General features: G+C 48.5%; 2 protein-coding genes across 10 annotated transcripts in view; one reads left to right on the top strand and one right to left on the bottom strand.

Annotated features, from left to right (window-relative positions):
* Positions 1-21,845, bottom strand: part of STK25 (serine/threonine kinase 25) — a 33,853-nt gene extending 12,008 nt beyond the window's left edge. The window contains exons 1-11 of one of the 9 annotated variants that reach the window (XM_065557161.1): positions 21,646-21,826; positions 20,738-20,818; positions 18,971-19,120; positions 11,526-11,756; positions 8,445-8,501; positions 6,216-6,324; positions 4,377-4,534; positions 3,878-4,063; positions 3,470-3,615; positions 1,992-2,103; positions 1,477-1,548 (exon numbers count right to left, since the gene is read on the bottom strand). In XM_065557161.1, the coding sequence (XP_065413233.1) occupies positions 1,477-1,548; positions 1,992-2,103; positions 3,470-3,615; positions 3,878-4,063; positions 4,377-4,534; positions 6,216-6,324; positions 8,445-8,480 (819 nt within the window). In that variant the 5' untranslated portion in view covers positions 8,481-8,501; positions 11,526-11,756; positions 18,971-19,120; positions 20,738-20,818; positions 21,646-21,826. Of the gene's footprint in view, positions 1-1,476; positions 1,549-1,991; positions 2,104-3,469; positions 3,616-3,877; positions 4,064-4,376; positions 4,535-6,215; positions 6,325-8,444; positions 8,502-11,525; positions 11,757-18,970; positions 19,121-20,737; positions 21,203-21,645 lie in introns of those variants that run through there. The other 8 variants (XM_065557159.1, XM_065557160.1, XM_008175362.4 and 5 more) reach the window with 8 other exon arrangements.
* Positions 1-21,915, top strand: part of FARP2 (FERM, ARH/RhoGEF and pleckstrin domain protein 2) — a 270,101-nt gene that overhangs the window by 228,638 nt on the left and 19,548 nt on the right. The gene's annotated exons all lie outside the window — the stretch shown is intronic.

The raw sequence follows: 21,915 nt of genomic DNA, 5'->3' as shown, positions 1-21,915 counted from the left end.
TAACAGGGTTGAAGACAGTGTGATTCTTCAAATCTATGAAATTTAATAGAGAACTTTCTATAGGCTAGTTAAAAAAACCCTCGAAAGGCTGTAGGTCATTAAATTTTATAGGTTTGCAGAATCACACTGACTCATCCCTGTTAGGTTCTAGAGGCCTTTTCCACGAGGGTAAGAAATAAAACAAGTTTTGAAAATGTGCACAATCTATTCAAACACACTTACCAGTGCCCCCAGCCCGAGGCTTTATCCCAGTCACATAGGGATGGAAGCTGTGACAGGCAGGCTACTTTTTGAGGCAAGTCTACTTGACACTGGCCTAGAGGCTTTTTGGGACATTATTTTCAAGTGTGGGTGCCTGAAGAACCCTCTCCTACAGAAGCCAGAAGGAATTGCTGGTGCTCAACACCTCTGAAAATCAGGCCACTTTCCCTCAGATGCCTGCCTTCAGACACCTGAATCTGAAAGCACTTGCTGAAGGGTGTGACTCTCACGGGGATTTCACAGTGCTAAGATATTAGGGGGGGGCCATAGAAGCACAGGAGATATGTAGACCCGACCTTGACTCTCCTGTCTCACACCATTTACATGCATAATGTTAATCAAATAGCAGCTCTAAAAAGCACCAACATTGCAGCAATTAGGACAAGTTTAGGTTTTCCAGTTACTTCAGGTCCTCTGCACCTCCCCCCACTCCATCGCTTGCATGGTGGCTAATTCCTTAGCACTTCCTCTGCTAATCACAGCCAGGCCCACCTATTAAAGAACCAGGACAAAACTTGGGATAGATGGAAGGAAGGTCTAGAACTCTCAGAAGTCCAGTTCTAGATCTAACTTCTCTCACTGGAAAAATGCCGTTTTGATGACCTGCTGTGGGCAGCAGCATGTAGCAGGGGAAGACAAAGTGGGTGCAGATGGCATTAGGCAGGGGATTTAAACAGAGTAACAAATAAATAAAGTTGCCCAGTGTTGGCAAACCCTGATTCCTGCTCTGCCCAAGCAGGACATGTCCTAACCTCACACAGGTGAGGGGGCTGCTGAAATCAGGCATTCTCCTAGCACTAGTAATGTGAGGGAAGCTGTATTGGGAGAGGAACTTGAGGAAGGCCAGGCTACCAGGCAATAAGAGAGAATGATGCAGAGAGAAGGGCAGGCATTCCGTAACCTGGGCTCATGAGGCTCACATAGAAGAGGGAAGAGCTGAAAAAACAAGGGCAAGAAACTGTAGGCAGCACTGTACTCCTGCCCAGGGTAGGTTTAGGCAGGAGAGGTATTTTGGAGACAGCTCTTTTAAGCAGTACATACAGAGTTGGCTTTTCTGAACTAAGACAGAGATGTTTCACTACCCCCGGGCCCTGCCAGGCACCCTGCTCCTCTTCGCCCTCAAGAATCCCTGCCATTTACATGTTTCTCGAACAACCACCCAGCTGCTTCCCCTTTACCTGCAGCCATCACTAACAAAGAAAATGGCCTTCTCACCTCCCCAAAGACTGGGTGGACAAGCGTGGAGAGACACTGTGATCGGGGCTGCCGCTTGATGGGCTCAGCAGACTGGAAAGCAAAATACGGAGAGAGGATTAATACATGTAGCAGACATACCCATGGAAGGGTGCACCCCAGCCCACAAAGGTGCTTCAGTCTGCCACTTCCCCTGTGTCTGAAACACATCTATCAGAGATCAACATTAGCTACTCTTCTATACAACTGGAGGAATGAAACTGGTTGGGTAGAAAGGCTAGTGCTGACTCCTACTGGGGTGACTCCTACTCCCATCCTCAGAGAATGAGCATTAACTGTCAGCATCCTGGGGGCATGGAAGACGCAGCCCTATAATGCTGCCCACACCATGCTCAGGTGCCAGGCTGGAGGCAATATTAGAAAGTTAAGGACAGAGAATGTCATACGAGTGCACGGGAAAGGCGGCTTTCCCTGCTCCTAGGCCCCACTCATTTCCTGGTCACCCTGTTTTTTGATGACAAGGTCAGCAGACTGACCTTCTGAGAGCCATGGAGAGCTATTCCTTTGTGCAGTTTAAGGGAACTGGGTCGAATAGTTGGTGGGAACGTCCAGATTGGACCCTGGTCTCCATCTTCTGTATCTCCATCACTAGAAACAGAAGGAGGAGTTAGACATACAGCCTGCACAATATATCACACACACAGGACATGAACCTTTCCATTTCTGAGCCCTTATACTCCCAGATGATGCATTACAGCCAGCCATAATTACCCTTTCACCCGAGGGCTGTGGGCATTTTGCGATGGGGCAGAACAACTGCTGCCACTCTAGGTGCACTGGGGAAATTTAATTCAAGTCAGTCTAGAAAATCTGATTTCATCCAAACTGAAACACCTTCAGATTATCAGACTCTCTGGTCCATACAGCTCATTGCATAGAGCCAGGCTAACTACCATTTCAATTATTTTAATTCCCAGATCCCTGCATGAACCAAAGACATAAATCTGGCCTGACAGAGACCTATGGTAAAGATTCAAGAGTAACTAGCAATTCTAGATGCCAGTTTGAGGCCCTAATAGGGTTTGATTTTCATTAAGTTCTAACCACCCAATTCAGAAGAGTCAGGCCCCTTTAAAGGGCCTGAAATTGGCCATCCCAAAAAATAAAAATCCACTTGTCACTGTTAAGCATCTTGACCTCCTTATACCAGTTTGGCTACAGGTAGCAGGACCACATCCAGCTACTGCAATATGGTCTCAGAGCTACATACTCTGAACATAAGAACAGCCATACTGGGTCAGACCAAAAGTCCATCTAGCACAGTATTCTGTCTTCCGACAGTCGCCAATGCCAGATGCCCCAGAGGGAATGGCCAGAAAAGGTAATCATCAAGTGATCCATGCCCTGTCACCCATTCCCAGCTTCTGGCAAACAGAGGCTAGGGACTCCAGCCCTGCCCATCCTGGCTAGTAGCCATTGGTGGACCTATCCTCCATGAAGGCTCCTCTGAAGCTAGGTAATGTATTTAGCCGAATGCCTGTTAGAGATAAAGAAGGTAGAAGACACTTCAAGGAGTGCTCTATGGGCTAGGTGGCACAGTGGGTTAACCCACTAGCCTTACACATTTTGGGACCTGGATCCAAGTCCTAGAGTTCTTAGCTCATAAAACATTTCCTGTCTCCAGCCAATACTTTTGGCTCCTCACCTACATTGATCCAAAACTGAGCAAAGGCTCCACAGTAGCATATGAGGAGGGACCAAATGCAAAGAGAACGGCAATACTATTTACTCAGACATCTATACTTTGCTCCCCTAACCGGGGCTTGAACATCTATCAGATGTTCACTACCCAGAAGAAGATGGGGAACAGTCACACCAACCTGGCTCATGGACCCTCCCTCCCTCTTCCCAACTTAATTGGGACTCTGTACTCTGAAGTGGTAGTGAATAGGATTTGGGAGGATAGGCCACAGCAGGGTATGGAGACAAGTACCAAGGCAGGTGGCATACGCACATGTCAGAATCACCAGAGCTGGAGTCCTCTCCATGGCCCTCTGACTTCCAGCGCTTGAATCGGTCAATCAACTCCATGAGGAATGAGGTTTTCTTGGTATAGCGTGTGATGAACTTGTGCTTTAGCAACTCTTTAGCAGTTGGCCTCTGTGGCAAATCAGGAAACAGAGAGTGTGCTAAACCTAGCAATAGCCAAGATCTGCAAGAGCCATGACTAACACCCAAAAGCTTTGTCTTTTATTTCTGCCATGCCTGCTTTTTCATTTTGCAATCTGCTGCTAATTTCTCTCCAAGAGCGTAGCACTAACACGCCTTTCTGCTGAGAATTTCTGGGCACCTTTGGACTCTGGAGTTCTATGTCCCAGACATTCCATTCTATCTGCAGCGAGAGGAAGGAAATGATACTTACAAATCTAGGGTCCTTGTTGAGACAGGCTTCTACAAATTCTTTGAAGGGCTTGCTGTGATGTCCCTCCAATGTTGGAGGGCTGTTTTTGGGGATCAGAAAAAGCACCCTCATAGGATGCAGGTCAGAATTCGGAGGCTCTCCCTTTGCAAGTTCAATGGCTGTGATTCCAAGGGACCAGATATCTGCCTGAGAGAGGAATGAGAAGAGTGACTTCAGAGGAGTGAGAAGTGTCATGCTATGCACTTGGTGGCTAGCAGAAGATGCATGCAACATTCACTTCACTGAAGGGACCAGCATCACCTGAGTTCTATGGGGTATTTAGTCTCTACGATCATTTAGTCACAGGCTTTCCCAGCAGATCCCAATCCCTCATATGATGAGCCCACTCTCTTGAGGCTCCAATCTTTATGTTCATTCTAATGTTAACATAAGCATGTAGTATTACCTAAGTAATGCAGCAATAAAGTGTAAGAGCCCTTCTTCTACCCCACCAACTCACCTTAAAGTCATAGGCAGACTGTTTGATGACCTCTGGTGCCATCCAGAAGGGAGTCCCAACAAACGTATTTCTCTTGATCTGGGTGTCCGTCAGCTGTCCAGCCACACCAAAGTCAGCCAGTTTCACATCCCCTTGTTCCGATAGCAGCACGTTGGCAGCTGTTCACACAAACAAGAGTAAGTCAAATGGTTCCAGAAACTCCTGTAATCAACAGAGAATCTAGTGGCTCAGGTTTTTGAGAGAGAACTCCAGCTTTGATTTCCAGATTCAGTATCTCAAGCAACTCGAAGCAGGTTCATGCATTCAGGGGAAGAAGGGGAACATTTATCTGGCAGCTCCATGACTAGTTTTGCAGGAATTTCTGGAGGCTGAAGGAGGCCCTTCACAGAGCACAGAGCCTCACAAAGAGTCACTGGAGACCCATCTTGAGACATCCTGAAAGGGCCTGATTTTCAGTGGATGGGTGCACAGCACTGGTTGAATATTAAGCCCATCTCAAGTTGGGCCCCCAAACATCACCAGCCACTGTGGGCAGTCCTGGCCTTAGAACTTATATTACTTCCACTCACTCAGTTCATCTAGGGAGTGTCACTCAGGATTCTGGGACGTCTCTTTCCAAAAGAGACCGTGTATGTTTGTTTGGTATGCAAGTGGTGTGAGGAAGCTCACATCTCTGCTGTCCCCCTCTGCAGCTGCTTGTAGAAAGGACACACCAGGTGCCAGTAATAGCAATCTAGACATCTTGTGTACCAACATAGTTAGAAGGTGTACACACAGTGACACAATCACCTCAGTATCTTTGTCAAACTTTCCCTGTGCATGAAACACCTTCCCAGAACTGGCTCCCCAAGTTGCTATCTTCCTCATTCATGTCCCTTCCCACAACTTGCAAGTAGGTCAGTTCTTTTAATATTCAATGCTCTCACCCTCTCTGCACAATCAGATACTCTTATTGAGATCACCATATCCGTCCTGCCCCATGCCCCCACGACTGTTTGGGGAGGAATAGCTCAGTGGGGGGAGCATTGGCCTGCAAAACCCAGGGTTGCAAGTTCAATCCTTGAGGGTGCCACTTAGGGATCTGTGGCAAAATCAATACTTGGTCCTGCTAGTAAAGGCAGGGGGCTGGACTCGATGAACTTTCAGGGTCCCTTCCAGTTCTATGAGATAGGTATAGCTCCATATATTTAATCTCAAGCATGATGCAATGGAGGGAAGTAGTCCAGCTAAGCTTTTTGGGACAGGGACCTTGTCTCTGTACTGCATGGTGTCTAGTACACTTGGATGCTGTAAGATGAGAAGCAGGAGAAAATAATGGCAGCAGCCCTTCTGTTTCTAGCACTGCTGTGCTCTTGTCATGCAGGCTTCAGAGCTCTCAGTGGGGCAGCTCCAGTCACACATTCTGAAAAAGTTTCCAGCCACAACAGAGCCACAGACAAGTTGTGTCCATAATGATCAGTGCTTAGACTACTCAGGGTCTTACATACAGAAACAGAAGCTCCAACACTAACCAACAATAGTCAGCAGGCAGTTGAGCAATTCTGCTAACTCACCTCTCTCTGGCAACTCATCTCCCCTTGTTCCATGTCCTCACCCAAACCACAGGTGCCAGACTGGTGCTGCTGACACTCCACCCTACCCCAAGTCCTAGATATAGGCAGCAACTCATCCTCATCTGCAAGAATATGAGGTTTATGATCTCAGGAACAAACTACTGATAACAAATGTAGTGGATTACAAAGCAATTCTGGTTGCACCCTCAGTTTGCTTCTCTAGGTTTATCTAAGGGCTGGTGGGATCATCACTATGAGCAAAGGGGCTATGTTCTCCAAGCCTGACCTTTGATGTCCCTGTGGATCTTCCTCTCAGAGTGCAGGTAATCTAAGCCCTTGAGGATTTCCCGCAGGATAGTGGCAATGTAGGTCTCTTCCAAGGGTCCTGGCTTTAACTAAACATGGAAGAAAAGTGGGGAGAGGAGTGAATGAGAGAGAATTTGGAAGGAAGAAAGGAAGGAACATAGGCATTAAATAGAAGCGAAGAGGTGAGAGAATGACAGAGGGAAAAATAAGTAGTAGGAGGACCACCAGCGAGGGGAAATGATCTGAAATTTCCTACACAACTTTTATGACAGACATTTACGCACCACTAGAGTGATTCCTAACAGGTTCCACATTTCCTGACCTCAGTTTGTAATACAAAATCTCCTCCATAGCAGTGTCAGACACCTGCTGGCAGACATGCCAATCAGGAAGTCTACTGCTGTGTTTTATACCCCCCCACACACACACACACACACACCCCAATCAAATACAAGAACCAAAACCAAGGTTTGCCACACTCATCTGCTTTAGGCTGGGAATACATTACACACATAGAAATATACAGATCCAATCTGTCCAAGGCTCTGGGCACATGTGTGCAAGCGGGCAGCATTTTAGCTGGTGCAACAGCAAGAGAGGCGCTTCTGACTATCTGGAGACAAGGTGAGATGATAAGACCCCATCCTAGCTGAGTATCAGAGGGATAGCCGTGTTATACTGGATCTGTTAAAAGCAACAGAGAGTCCCGTGGCACCTTTAACACTAACAGATGCATTGGAGCATCCGACGAAGTGGGCATTCACCCACGAAAGCTTATGCTCCAATACATCTGTTAGTCTTAAAGGGGCCACAGGACTCTCTGTTCCATCCTAGCTGAGTTCTCAGCCTTTTCAGCGTAACTGAGGCCCTGACCCTGCAATGAACTCTGTGCAAATGCCCCCCTGAAGTCAGTAGGTCCAACAGCATTGTTCTCACTGCAGGCTCAGGGCATCAGTTATCGCACTGGAAAGGCTGAGAACTCAAAGAATTCTCTGTTAAGGTGAGTGTCACAGTGTGACTGTTCCTTTAAGAGGGAGCATGGTCCAGTGCACCTCTGTCTGAATAGCTGCTGCCCAATTGGTTTAAGAGAAGGCAACCGGGCTTTAAAAAGAGGCAAACAAGATGTGCTCGGGGGAAGACAGAGTGAAGATGCAAAGACTTAGAAGGCTCCTGGAAGCTGCAATAGAGTCTTAATATTTCAGGGCTATCCACTGCCCTCTCTCAACCCAGGCAGGTAAGGAGAGAAGCCTGAAAAGCTCTGTAAGAGACAGTCAGAGAGCAGACTCCAGGGGACAACAAGATTCCACCTAGATAGGGCTGAGAAGGAAGTTATTGAGTCTGTGAGAACTTTATTTTGATTGGCACAGTTTATGATAATAAACCAGGGTATTAATGGAACTCCTGTATGGAGTTTGTAAGGAGTTCAAGAAAGGAAACTAAGGCAGAGTATGGTTCAGCCACACTTGGCCAGACAGGGGTGCTACAGACCAGGCATGCCTTTTTACATAGAAGAACAAGCTTTGACACTGGAATTCCATCACCCCACCCACTCTTCACAGACAGATAGGCCAGGAACACCCCAAAGTTTAGATTCATTCTATTTAATCAATTGTGTATCACAGCTGGTATATAAACATCTGTTAAGTGTGACTGAGGACTGCCTGTGGAGTGTTTGAATCAGCCCATTTTAGTTAGGGCACACTAAAGGAGTTACCAACACGTGCAAGAAAAATGAGTTATCCCAGTCCTTCCATTGTCCCACTTATACGTGCAGTAAATCAGTGGAGGTGCAGGAGTGTGACACAGCAAAGTTGAGACCCATGTGTGTTCTGCATCTCTATTCTTTAGCATCTGGTGTAGCATGAATATAGTGTCATTCAAACAGGACAACCCACCACTGATTGTAGGTGACAGGTTATCTCAAGAACAGAGTAGCACGGTGTGTTGTACAGTGGTGCTTAGATAGGCGGGTACAGACTTCCCAGAGAGTCACAGAGCAAATGATTTCTCCATCCTGGCATAAAACAGGCTTTGTAGCCAGCATGCCTGCTCTGCGTTGTCTACTCCTTGGGCAAATGGCTCTGAATAAGGCTTAGTGGGGCTAATAAACACCAATTTTATGGTTGTTTCACAAACTAAGGTTCCAGCCTCTGTTTGTGGACCACATGTGTCCATATGTTAATAGATTAGGCCTGACCAAGCTACTTACCAAATCCAGTGCTGAGCCTCCACCCAAGTACTCCATGATTATCCACAGCTTGGTACTCTGCAAGTGAGGCAGGAAAACATGTTTGGGTGAGCACTGGGCAGTGTGTTAAGATTAAAACAAAAATCAAATCTCAATCAGGCCCTGCCCCACCAGCCATGAAACTTGTGCACAGCTCTTCACTCAGTAGACCAAACAGGCACTCAACCTCCACTGCCAGACTAGGACCAAGCAAGGCGAGCTTCCATTCATCCCTCCCTGACACAGTACTGCTTCATGGAAATTAGACCCTGGGAGGGATCCCACCATGCACTTCCCTTTCAATCTTTATTTTTTTCTATGTGAATTTAGTGCTTTGTCTGGCTTCTTGGAGACAGAAATTATTCACAGACAGCGGCCATGCAATCTTCCACATGTGCCTCTATCGACGTATCTCCAGCTGGTCCTAGAAACAACCCCTCTAAGGGAAGGAGGGTAGTTTTTCAGTCGTTGGCCTCAGTAATGAGACTGCCAACAGGGACGGTGGTTGAGCAGCATCCACAGTTTTTCACTAGACTATCAACTCATCTGAGGCTAGGTCTACACTACCCGCCTGAATCGGCGGGTAGAAATCGACCTCTCGGGGATCGATTTATCGCGTCCCATCGGGACGCGACAATCGATCCCCGAATCGGCGCTCTTACTCCACCAGCGGAGGTGGGAGTAAGCGCCGTCGACAGAAAGCCGCAGAAGTCGATTTTGCCGCCGTCCTCACAGTAAGTCAGCTGCGATACGTCGAATTCAGCTACGCTATTCACGTAGCTGAATTTGCGTATCTTAAATCGACTCCCCCCTGTAGTGTAGATGTACCCTGAGATAAGTCTCCAAACAGCCACCAGATATCACTAATGGCAGCTGAGATAAAAAGCTCCTGTCCCCATTATTGCTCCCCCAACAGACCTAGTCTCCTACTCACCCCAACATTGTTTCCAAGTGTTACACTTCGTCTATTTCATTGTTCCCTCAATCTCCCTGTCCTCGTGCACTCTTTGTTTCACTGACTTGTTGTATTCTGTACAACCCCTAGCGTGGGAGCTCTCTGGGGTAGGGAGTGTTTTCTCCGTCATGTCTGTACAGTGTCTAGCACAACAGGGCCCTGATCCTTAACAGTTCTTAGATGCTACCATCATATACATCAATAGTAATAGCAATACCTCACTGTTCATCCCTTACAGTATTACAGCCTGGTTTAAGTGAGAAGCTGAGTGTCTGGCAGCCTCAAACCATTTAAACACCCAATCCTACTGGCAGCGTTCAGTGCGATTGACAGCCTTTATTCAGACAGGCCAAGGTAATTGGTAGGTGTGCTGAGACCAGGGCTGGGCTGCCACTTCACACTGCCATGCAAGGGGGTTCATGCAGAGAAGAGTGGAGGCAGCCTGGGCTCCACTAGAAGTGGTGCTTTCTGAGACTGCCACGGTAGCCTCTACAAGAAACCCGAGTTAGGGTCTCAAACCCTGAGAATAACCTGGTTCTGCACAACTCAGTATTCCTGAAGGTGCCTGTTGTTGTGTTATGAGCAACTCCCAGAAGGAAGGGAGTGGGGTTGGAAAAAAGATGGAGCACAGACTATCACGGAGCTGTAAAATCAAAGTTTCAGGCCTTCAGCTTGCTAAACACTGATACACAATGCCAGGGGCAAACCAGAGAGGAAAGCCAGACAGCACTTTATGAGTGTAAAGGCAACCGTCCTGCCCAGCCCCTGAGCTCCCGGCCAGGGAGCCTAGTCCCCGGCCCCTCCCCTGCTGTCCCCATCCCCTGCAGTCACACGGGCCGCGCTCTGGCCCGCCGCTCCCACTGGGCAGCATGGGGAGCACAGCTGGCTCTGGCTGGGTGTTGCGGCTGCGAGCTCCTGCTGCTGGTAAGGGGGCGGGGAGCGGAGGGGTTGCTTAAGGGAGCGGGCGGTTTTGGGGGGCAGTCAGGGAGGAGAGGGCGGTTGGATGCAGTGGAGGTTCGGGTGGGGGCGGTCAGGGGATGGGGAACAGGAGGGGTTGGGAGTGGGAGTCCCGGGAGGTCTGTCAGGGGGCGGGGATGTGAACAAGGTTCGGGAGGGCAGGCAGGGGACAGGGGGCGTTGGATAAGGGGGTGGGATCCCGGGGGGATGTCAGGTGGCGCGGGTGTGGATAGGGGTCGGGGCAGTCAGGGGACAGGGAGCAGGGGGGTTGGATAGGGGCCCAGGGGTCCCGGGAGGGGCGGTCAGGGGACAAGGAGCAGGAGGGGTTGGATGGGTGTTCTGAGGGGGGCAGTCAGGGGGCAGGAAGTGGAAGCGGGAAGATAGGGGTTGGGAGCCAGGCTGTTTGGGGAGGCACAGCCTTCCCTACCCAGCCCTTCATACAGTTGCACAACCCCGATGTGGCCCTCGGGCCAAAAAGTTTGCTCACCCCTGGCCTAGGAGAAGATGGGTGGGGGCTGTGTGGGAGCTACTTCCTTTATAGGAAATCTATTTGGGGGCCTCTTTGGGTACGTCTACACTTACCTCCGGGTCCGGCGGCAGGCAATCGATGTTCTGGGATCGATTTATCGCGTCTGGTCTAGACGCGATAAATCGATCCCGGAAGTGCTCGCCGTCGGTACTCCAGCTCGGCGAGAAGAGTATGCGGCATCGACGGGGGAGCCTCCCTGCCGCGTCTGGACCCGCGGTAAGTTCGGACTAAGGTACTTCGAATTCAGCTACGTTAATAACTGAATTTGCGTACCTTAGTCCGAAGTGGGGGGTTAGTGTGGACCAGGCCTACGATGGAGCATTCTCGTTCTAGCAGAGACCCCACTTCTTTGGGTGAATTGTGTATATGGAGATCACTACAGTGTGTTCTGCAACTGCCAAGATCCATAACAGGGCTGGTAAATGCAATGGAAATTGCCATTACACCCTTGCTGCAGTTACGATGTTCTTTGCTGACAGTGCAGCCCACTGCTGGACACCCATCCTGCAGCTGTTAGTCACAAGCCCCAGCCTGCTTCCTGCAGTTCTAGGATATCATCCCCATCCATAGACTTATGAGCTAGAGTACTAGGGAGGCTCTCTCCCGTAGCAGCTTTGACTACCTTCAGGTAGGACCCATAGTAGCGGGTTATGTAGGGGCTGTCACACTGACTGAGCACAGTGATCTCCTGTTGGATGTCCTCAATTTCATCCTCCGCCTCCTCCAGGTCAATTATCTTGATGGCAACCACTTCCTTGGTGCGGTTGTCGATTCCTTTGTACACTTCGCCAAACGAGCCTTTACCAATCCTCTCCAGCTTGGTGAACAGCTCTTCTGGGTCCACCCTGGAGTGCTAACAGGAAGACAGAGACAAGGTGAAAGGGTCAAACCATAAGCCACCCACAGGACACACTAATCTAAAACAGGGTCATTGTCACCACACTGATTCCCACTACACTTCTTTGAGAGAGCTCATCTTCATTGCAAGGCATCCTCAAGGTCCATAATAGACTGCCAGATATATGACAGGATATCTTCCCGCACACAGGCTTACCATGGTACCACCCCATGCCAAAGTGAAATGAAGAACAATCATAGACCAGTGGTCCCCAAACTGTGGGGCACGCCCCCTAGAGGGCGTGGGGAATGTTCCGGGGTATGTGGCGGGGCCCAGCCAGTCCCAGGGGCAGGGAGGGAGTGCCACCCAGACCCTCTCTGCCCCAGCCCCACCCCCAGCCGCAGCTGTGGCCCCAGCTCCCAGCCCACACCCAGCCTTGGCCCCCCGACCACAGCCCAGCTGCAGCTCTACACCTGGACGCAGCCCCAGCTACTGGCCCCCACTATGCCCCAGCCATGGTTCCACTCCCAGCCCCGCCCCCAGTCTCAGCTCTGCCCCCAGCCTGGGCCCCTGGCCAGAGCTCCACTCCCAGCCTGGCCCCACACCGTGGCCCCAGCCTTGGCCTCCTTACACCTGTCTGCACCCAAGCCGCAGCCCCGCTCCCAGTCCCCAGGTAAGCATGGACAAGGACAAGGGGGGGGGAGCGCAACCCTAAAAGTTTGGGGACCGCTACCTTATCCCTCCAAGTGCATAGAAAGGGGTCTCTGAAAAAACTGTCAGCTCTTTGCGCGAGGGACTGCATATCGCAAAGGACCTCTGTACAGTGCCTAGGACAATGGGGCCCTGACCTGACTGGCCTCTAGGTAGTACTAGAATAGAAGTGTTTAATAACAATGAGATTGTTTGCTGTATGCGTATAGAAATGTAGACCCTGGAATGTCAGATCCAGCCTTCTGTTCCTACAGCCTAGTAAGCATGTGGTAACTGAGCCGAATGGTATCCCAAGACCAGGGCAAATAGAAATCCAGTGGGATATCCCCCCACCCCAAGTCTGCAGTGGTTTTTGCAGGGAGATTAAGAAAGAGGAGAATGTTTTATCTCGCTTTTGCCCGTTTATTTTACTATCAGATTTCACCATAACACAAGAGCAGCTGCTCAGAAATACTGATTACACCACCCCAGTGGAGTGCACTATTCTTTAGCTGTTGGCAAGGTAAGCGCCACTCCGTTCTGAAGGACAGCAGCAAGGATCACAGATAACTAAATACATCAAAAGAGACAAAATAGCTGATCTACTGCTGAGTGTTTCTTCTGGAACAGCCTTTCAAATGAATGGCATGTCCAGATGTGACAAATACATTCAGCCTCACTAGATAAGCACATTAACTGGGATGCTTCTAATGTGATGATCCACAAAGTAATATTGGCATTTAAATGGTCATAATTGGGCCTCAGAGTTAATACTTCATTACTATGAATGTGGGTGGGAAGTCTGCATCACTCTTTGATGCCATTTCATTCGGCCCAGCTGCAGACTCAGAGGTATTGCATTGCTTTGCAGTGGTAAAAGGCTCTTTGTGATCAGAAGGGCTTTCTTAAAGACAAGTCTAAGTTCTGGAAAATCCTGCGTGACTTGTGGGAAATAACCAAGCAATTACAATGTATGGGTTTCCACACCCATGGCTTCTCAGAACAAGCACATGATACATACTCACCTACAAACACGTCAATGAGGGACCACTCCCTAGCTAAACCTTGAATTCAACTGAGATTTTATCTGAAGTCAGGACAGCTGCATTTTCCCATTTCCTCACTGGGTTCTTGCAGCTGGTCCTCAATGAGTGCCTCAGTTGATGTTTAATAATTAAACCAACTGGGCATATTAAGAAGCCTTTGGACCAGGCACAGCAGGTAAACAACCCTTCCCAACAATATTACCTCTGCACACAGGGCAATAGAGGCCTAGACAAGGGCAACCAGCACACTCAGCTAGCTGAACAGGATTTTAATATGCCAAAAATCCTCATGCATCCATGGCAACACCCAAACAGTGCTACACTTTCAATAAATATATGCTGGAAATGGAGAAAGAGAGGAAGTGAAGCACTGAGCAGTAGAGATGAAAGGAACTAGAGATACAAGCAAGGACTGGAGTGTGGGGTGGAGGAAGGAAGATGATCTAAGCTAGAGAACATGGGTGATAGGATAGCATGGCCACAGTCTTGATGAATGGCCAGATGTGCTGTCTGCAACCCACTGCACCTGCAGGATTCAGCTTACCCTTGCACCAGGAGGGATGGAGCAGACTATTAAGGATACTCTGTTCAGAAAGGGAAGGGAAGTACTATCCACATGAACCCCTGTGTAAACAGACACTCCCAGGCCCTCCTGTCTGAAGAGTGATCAGCATTCATAGAGGGAGAGGGCAACATCCATATTGAACACTGCACCTTGAAAGAAAGAACACTAGAAAGGGAGGGGGGGGAGGGAGAGACTCGGGAGTGTGATGTAGAGCCAGGATCAATAGCTTGCTGTTCATCAAGTCTGATTTAAATGGGGGGGGGGGGGGAGAACCTGCAACTAACATGCAGTTGGCTGCCCTCATATTGCTCACTCTGCTGGTGTTTTCTACCCCTTCCCCATCCTGTGTCTGTCCTGGCTGTTAGCTCATCAGGGCAGGGACCATCTACTACTGGTTGTTCAGTACCTAGAACAATGGAGTCCCATTTTTGGTTGGCCCTTATGCAAATGATTAATAGTCATTAATGAAGTGAAACTGAACTGGAGCAGCCATTGCAGAAGGTTGTTTGGGGACTGACAAGGGTATGTTGTGGGCTCAGCAATCTGATCCAGATCTCAGTCTCACTGCTAACAGCACAGGGGAGCGATATTTAGTTCTGGTTTTGTCTTGTGTTTCATGAGCACTGCAGAGACTGAAGTGGGCAGCAGGGGGCTAAGCTTCTGTAACAAACACAACACAGTTTAGAGTATTGCTGTATTGGCAAAAGGTGTTGGGGAGACTGCACAACTCCTGTAGGCAGGAATTGTGTCCCATCAAATTACACTAAAGTCAGCACCTAGAATGGGAGACTCCAAAGTTCCCAGCTGCTTAAGTGCAGACCCGAGAACCACTCATACTTGTGGCAGACTACCTTTGCCCAGATCTGGGAGTGGCACATGCCAGCCTGAAGCCTTCGTTTGAGGAGAGGACGACCAAATGAGACCACCAGGAGCTGATGAAAAGTTTCTCACATGTATTTCTGAACAAGTCAGTACAAGTCCCACAGCTGCAGCAAAGCCATGACCTAGTGAGTTTCTCTGCCAATGAGTGAAAACGCAAAGGCCCAATCCAGCAGTTACTCTGGACACTGACCTCCCACTGGAAACCAGGAGAGTTTGGCGTGCAGACTGAATGCAGGAGCAGATCGCTCATGCCTTCACCCTAACTATACAGAACAGAAACAGGAATAACATTTTGACCGATTCAGTCACAGAGATCCCCTTGGGACTGTCACCTGACATGCTGGAATTACCTCTGAGCCAGTTTTCCCTGCCAGCTTGGGACTCCAGAACCCTGCCTTGTTGAGCCAGACATACTAGCCAGCCGCAACACAGACCCAGGTCTGGGTCCACCAAAGCTGCAGACTTTAACCAAAAACTGCTCAGCAGGTCACCTAACACCCAACATATCCCAATGGGATCCAAACCCCAAATAAATCCGTTTTACTCTGTATAAAGCTTATACAGGGTAAACTCATAAACTGTTCGCCCTCTATAATACTGATAGAGAGATATGCACAGCTGTTTGCTCCCCCAGGTATTAATCACTTACTCTGGGTTTACTAATGAACAAAAGTGATTTTATTAAGTATAAAAAAGTAGGATTTAAGTGGTTTCAAGTAATAACAGACAGAACAAAGTAAGTCACCAAGCAAAATAAAGCAAAAACACGGAAGTCTGAGCCTAATACATTAAGAAACTGAATACAGGTAAATCTCACCCTCAGAGATATTCCAATAAGTTTCTTTCACAGACTAGACTCCTTCCTAGGCTGGGCCCAATCCTTTCCCTGGTACAGTCCTTGTTAGTTCCAGCAAGCATCTTAGGTGAAAAACAGGGGCTCGCTCATGACTGGGACCATCCTTTGTTCTCTTCCACCCACTTTTATAGCTTTGGCACAAGGCGGGAATCTTCTGTCTCTCTGGATTCCCACCCCTTCTTCTAAATGGAAAAGCACCAGGTTTAAGATGGATTCCACCATTCTTCCTGGGCTGGCTTACAGGAACACAGGAAGGCTTGCAAGTAAACAGAGCCATTTACAACCAATTGTCCTAGTCAGTGGGAGCCATCAAGATTCTTAACCATCATCAATGGGCCACACTTTGCATAATTACAATAGGCCCTCAGAGTTATATTTTATATTTCTAGTTTTAGATACATGAATGGTACATTTATACAAATAGGATGAACACACTCGGTAGATTATAACCTTTGTAATGATACCTTACAAGAGACCTTTTGCATAAAGTATATTCCACTTGCATCATATTTACCCTTGTAAGTATATTTCCATAAAACATTATGGAGTGCAACATCACAAACATAACAAGTACTGATAGCTCAGACATATCAATTCTGAGATAAGCTAATACTACCCAGTAGGAAAGCGCTACTGATGTGCAGCTACTGCTACCTCACAACACATGACAGGAACAGTAAGACTCCATGCTCAGATTGCCTACAACAGAATTCTGTCCAGCCTATGGCACAGTAACGTAAGTGAAACTCAGCGAGATTACACCAGGTTCATAAAATATCTCTTCAGATGTCCCCTGTGTAATACTGTTCCATGTCTGTACAGTGCCTAACACAACGGGATCCTGGTCCATGATCAGCAACAAGTAATAGTGAGAGAGAAAAACCCCATTTGAAATGCCACATTACACCTTGCTGAGCCTTTGCACAGATGCTCTAGTTGGCTTGCAGGCAAGCTTCATGCACATGCTCACACAGTGCTGAGTGAAGTGGAGAAAAATCTCAACATCACCATTTTGATTGCCAATTGGTCTATATGCTGTTCTCAATGCTAAGAAATGAACTGTCCCATGCTTCACGCAGAGAGCAGCCACACACAGGTCAGTCTAACTTAACTATGGTGCATTCCAAGAGCCCACCTGGAATCCTTCACCACAAGGCAACACAATCGAAGTGAGCAAAGACAACTCAAATATAAACTCCTTGGCACCCATCAAGGCCTGCAGTTGCCAATCACATTGAAATCTGGGATGGAGGGAGACAATGCTCTATGCGATTCTGCTGGGGGAAAGGGGAGAGAAAGAACATTCCAACCTGACTTCTTGAGATAGGGGAGCACATTCCACTCAGATCTCAAGCGGGAGGAGGATAATTATATCATGGCAGCTCAGGGCAAAGAACAATTTATTGTGCCAGTTGGAGGGTGGGGGACAAAGGCACTTTGTCATGACAGCTGTGGGGAAACTTTCCATCGTGACTGAAGTAGGTACGTTTTAAACAAAGCAAATCACTGCAGACGTCAGGAATTAAGAAAAGCGGCATTTTAAGAGCCAACTTGGCAGCAATCCCAAGCATTTCACTGTGAGAAACCCAGGCTTGGCAACTCTATTGGGTCTTGCTGCTGAGGAGAGAAGTTGTAGATGTGACATCTTTAAGCTCTGGGAGTGGGCTAGAGAAGGGAAAGTCCCCACTTTGAACAGGCTCTAAGTACAGATGAGCATATTTGGCAGACACCGAAGCCAGCACTTTTCATATCCAACCAAGAGCCTCATAACAGACCAAGCCCTGCTTTGCTGCAGTTCACCTGGCCCTCTAAACAGAGCTGCCTACAGCATCACCTGCTGGAGTCATGCCCCAGGCTGATGTGAAGGAACCCAAAGGTTATATACAATGAGAGAAGTCGGGGTTCTCAATCTGGGGCAGACGCATATACAGGAGTTGAGGGGGCACAGCATCTCTGCCCTTTCCACGTTTCTATCCTGGGCCCTCTTCCCATTTAGCAAACAATGAGAATCACTGATTTAAGCCAGGAGTTAAGACTTCATCTATGCCACAACAATTTAGAAAGTAAACACTGCTGGTGCCACACCCTACAGCACAAGGACTAGTGGTTGCAGAACTCCAGTCTCCCCAGAGATTAACACCAGTGTATTGTACTTGTGTACAGTCCTTGGACTCAGGTACTCTCTAACCACGAAGGCAAATATTCAGAGTTTCCTCCTCCAGCTGTGACATAGAGAATCAAGTTTAAGGGAGTGCAGCAATACCTTGCGTAACGTATCAACCTTTCAGTTCTCTAATGGAAATCAGTACTTTTGCAGCAGACCAGAGGTATTGTATGTGGAGATGTTTGAAGCCACTTGTCAGTATCACTTTAGTGCAGTTTTTCTATAGCCTGCTGATTCACAGAGGGAGGGTCTCACTGATTTCTACAGTCCAGCTAAACAGGGCAATTCCTATGACAAAAAGACTTTGCATTTTTATAACCTTCTATCCGAGTGCTTTCCAGACACTAGTTCTCATAACAACTATCAGATAGTGACCTATTACTGAGGCACAATCTCTTAAGACTTTTACAAGGTCACACAGGAAGCCTGCAGCAGAAGTGGGAGTAAACCCAATCTGAGCTTCAGCCACAAGTTATTACTTGCATTACAATAGGGCCTGGAGGCCCCACCACTGACTGGGGCCTATTATGGTGAGTCCTGTACAAATTCAGTGAGTGTCCTCCCTTGAAGAGATTACAATCTAAATAGACAGGACAGACAATGGACAGGAGGGGACAGAGGCACAGAGATGGGAGTTGACTTGTTCAGCATCACATAGCAGGTCAGAGACAGACCTGGGAATAGAAACTGAGTCCCAACCCAGTGCCCTATTTGCTGGACCACCCTGCCTCTCTCAAGTCTATCCTTAAGTCTTCGGTCACCTCATGACATCAACAAGCCAATCTCTGAACATGGGTGGACATTCTTTACTTGACAGATTCTTCCTGGCCCTCTACAGACGTATGTACAGCATTGGTTCTCAGTCTGGGGTTAGTGAGCAGCTCTGGGGATTGCTTTCTTGATGGCTAGGTGGAAAGGGGGTCCCGAACACTCTTTAATTTGTTAAGCACTGGAACAAATTGCTTAGGGAGATTGTAGAATCTCTGTCACTGGTGGTTTTAAAGAACAGGTCAGACACACACCTACCAGTAATGGTTTAGTTATTCAGTAGTCCTGTCTTGAGTTTAGGGGACTGGACTTGATGACCTATTAACGTCCCTTCCAGTCCTACACGTCTACGATTCTGTTGTAACATGGGGTCATGGTATGGAAAAGGTTGAGAAACCCTGATGCAGACTATAATAATGAAAAGATTAGGCACAATTTATACTGACAACTTTGCACCCAATATTCACTGATACAATCTTGCCGCAACTAAATCCAGCCAAACAACCCCACCAGTATCCCTTGCTATTCGTGATCCAAGTCAAAATTACTCTTCTTGCTTCTGATTAACTTCCTTCAGCCTTAGTCCACTACCCCTTCATCTAGTGCAAGCTTCTTACATGTCCCTACACATTGATGCAGGAGCCTTCTCCTCCGTAGCGCCTGCATTTAACAGTCTCATCAATTCATCCACTGGATGCTTACATATACATATAAGACACATTTCACATAAGAACGGCCATACTGGGTCAGACAAATGGTCTACCTAACCGATTATCATGCCTCTAACAGTAGCCATTGCCAGGTACCTTCAAAGGGAATGAATAGAACAGGGCAATTTCAAGTGATCCATCCCCTGTTGTCCACTCCCAGCTACTGACAATTAGAGGCTTAGGGACACTCAGAGCATGGGGTTGTGTCCCTGACCATCTTGGCTAAAAGCCATTGATGGATGTATCCTCCATGATTGTATCTAATTATTTTTTAACCAAATTATACTTTTGAACTTTAGAATATCCCCTGGCGATGAGTTCCACAGACTGGTGGTGTGTTTTGTGAAGAAGTATTTCCTTTTGTTTGTTTTAAACTAGATGCCTATTAATTTTATTGGATAAATCCTGGTTCTTGTGTTATGTGAAGGGGTAAATAACACTTCCTTATTCGCTTTCTCCACATCATTTACTATTTTATAGATCTCTCTCATATCCCCCCTTAGTCATCTCTTTTCTAAGTTGAATAGTCTCAGTCTTTTTAATCTCTCCTCATACAGAAGCTGTTCCATACCCTTTATCATTCTTGTTGCCTTCCTCTGTACCTTTTCCAATTCTAATGTTTTTTGATGACTAGAACTGCATGCAGTATTTAAGGTGTGGGCATACCATGGATTGATAGAAAGTATCATAATGCCGTTCTGTCTTATTATCAATCCTTTTTCTAATGATTCCTAATATAGTTAGCTTTTTTGAATACCACTGTACATTGAGTGGATGTTTTCAGAGAGCTATCCATGACTCCAAGATCTCCTTAAGTGGTGACAGCTAATTTAGAACCCATCATTTTGTATGTATAATTTATCGTCAAACAGGACAGCCCCTCATCCATCTCCAAAGTTACAGGCTCCATCTACTTAGTACAGGATGCCTATTGTGGATGTTACTGATGTACATACAGTCCATTATACTAGGAGGCAGTCATTCTATAACTCAGACTTGTGTGTCTGTCCCATTTCTTATCCTGCTTCCCCTCAAATGCTGCAAGAAAAAAATACCCCCCACTTCCCTAAGGAGGGCACGGTTATATTTAGGGAGGTACTGTATCTATGCCAGTCTCACGCTTCCTGCCTCCATGCTCTTGCGGTGTCAAAGTCTGATATCGTCGGGCAATATGACAGCAATCACTTGGAAAAGAAGAGCACAGCTGAGAACACACTTAGGACATTTTGACCTTGGTAAATAACAGTACAGTTCTTAAAAGATTTTTGCTTTGAGGATTTTTATAATGTTTCACAAACAAATTCTTATCACCTACCTGGTTAGCAAAATCCCTCAGGTGAGCCATGGCCCAAGGATGCTAAGACATCCACTTCTGTAAAATCGGGTGGCTGGGGTCCTGTAGCACAGGGATGCAGTAGTGCTATCTCAGCCACCAAACAGCTGTGATGGGCAAGAATACAGCTGCTATACTCAGAACTCCTGGAATCTAGCTTGCTCCCCAAAATGCTACCTCCTCCTTTATCCACTACTGCAGGGTGGTCTTCCCAACCCATTCCCAAAAGCATATCAGCACATCTCACATCAGCAAAACCACCATGGATGCTTCAAAGACACGAGAAACTTGGTTTCAACAGGCAGGAACAGTGCCAATGTCCTGAATGCCCCCTACCACCTCCACTTTCTATGCTGTTCTGCAAGAGCCCTGCACTGGCCCCCTCTCCCCAGTGCCCAGCCTTCCACCCTTCCCCTAACAGCCTGCCCAGCCTGGACCCATCTCCCCAGTGCCCAGCTGGCCCCCTCCCCTCACAGCCTGCCCCAACACCTCTCCCCTCCCCAGCCTGCCCCCTTCCCCTCACAGCCTGCCCCAACACCCCTCCCCTCGGCCCAGCCTGCCCCCTTCCCCTCACAGCCTGCCCCGACACCCCTCCTCTCCCCAGCCTGCTCCCTTCCCCCTTCCCCTCACCCCCTGCCCCGACACCCTCCTCTCCCCAGGGCCCAGCCTGCTCCCTTCCCCGACACCCCTCCCCAAGGCCCAGCCTGCCTCCTTCCCCTCACAGCCTGCCCCGACACCTCTCCTCTCCCCAGCCTGTCCCCTTCCCCTCACACCCAGCCCCAACACCCCTCCCCTCCCCAGGGCCCAGCCTGCCCCCGCCCCGCCTTGCCCGTGCCCAGCGCCCTGCGGCCAGGCGGGGCTGCCCCAGCCCAGGCTGCCGGCAGCCCCACCTGGCAGCGGCCCAGGGCCCCGCGCTCAGCACCCCCCGCACAGGGACTCCATGACGAGCTCTCGTCCCGCGCGCAGCCGGTTTCTATGGGAGCTGCCCCGGGACACCGAACTCAGCGGCAGCGGCGAGGGGTGGGACGCAACAACACCGAAGGGGCGGGCGCGCCGCACTGCCTCCTGGGACGTGTAGTTCTCGCTCGGCCGCCCGCCAGGGCGGAGTCAGGCTACGGACTACAATACCCGGCAGGCAACTGGGAGCGATGGGCTAGGGA

Source organism: Chrysemys picta, chromosome 9 (genome assembly GCF_011386835.1).
Source record: "Chrysemys picta bellii isolate R12L10 chromosome 9, ASM1138683v2, whole genome shotgun sequence".
Classification (NCBI taxonomy): Eukaryota; Metazoa; Chordata; order Testudines; family Emydidae; genus Chrysemys; species Chrysemys picta.
The sequence above is the reverse complement of the archived record's forward strand: the minus strand, read 5'-3'. Positions and strand labels throughout refer to the sequence as shown.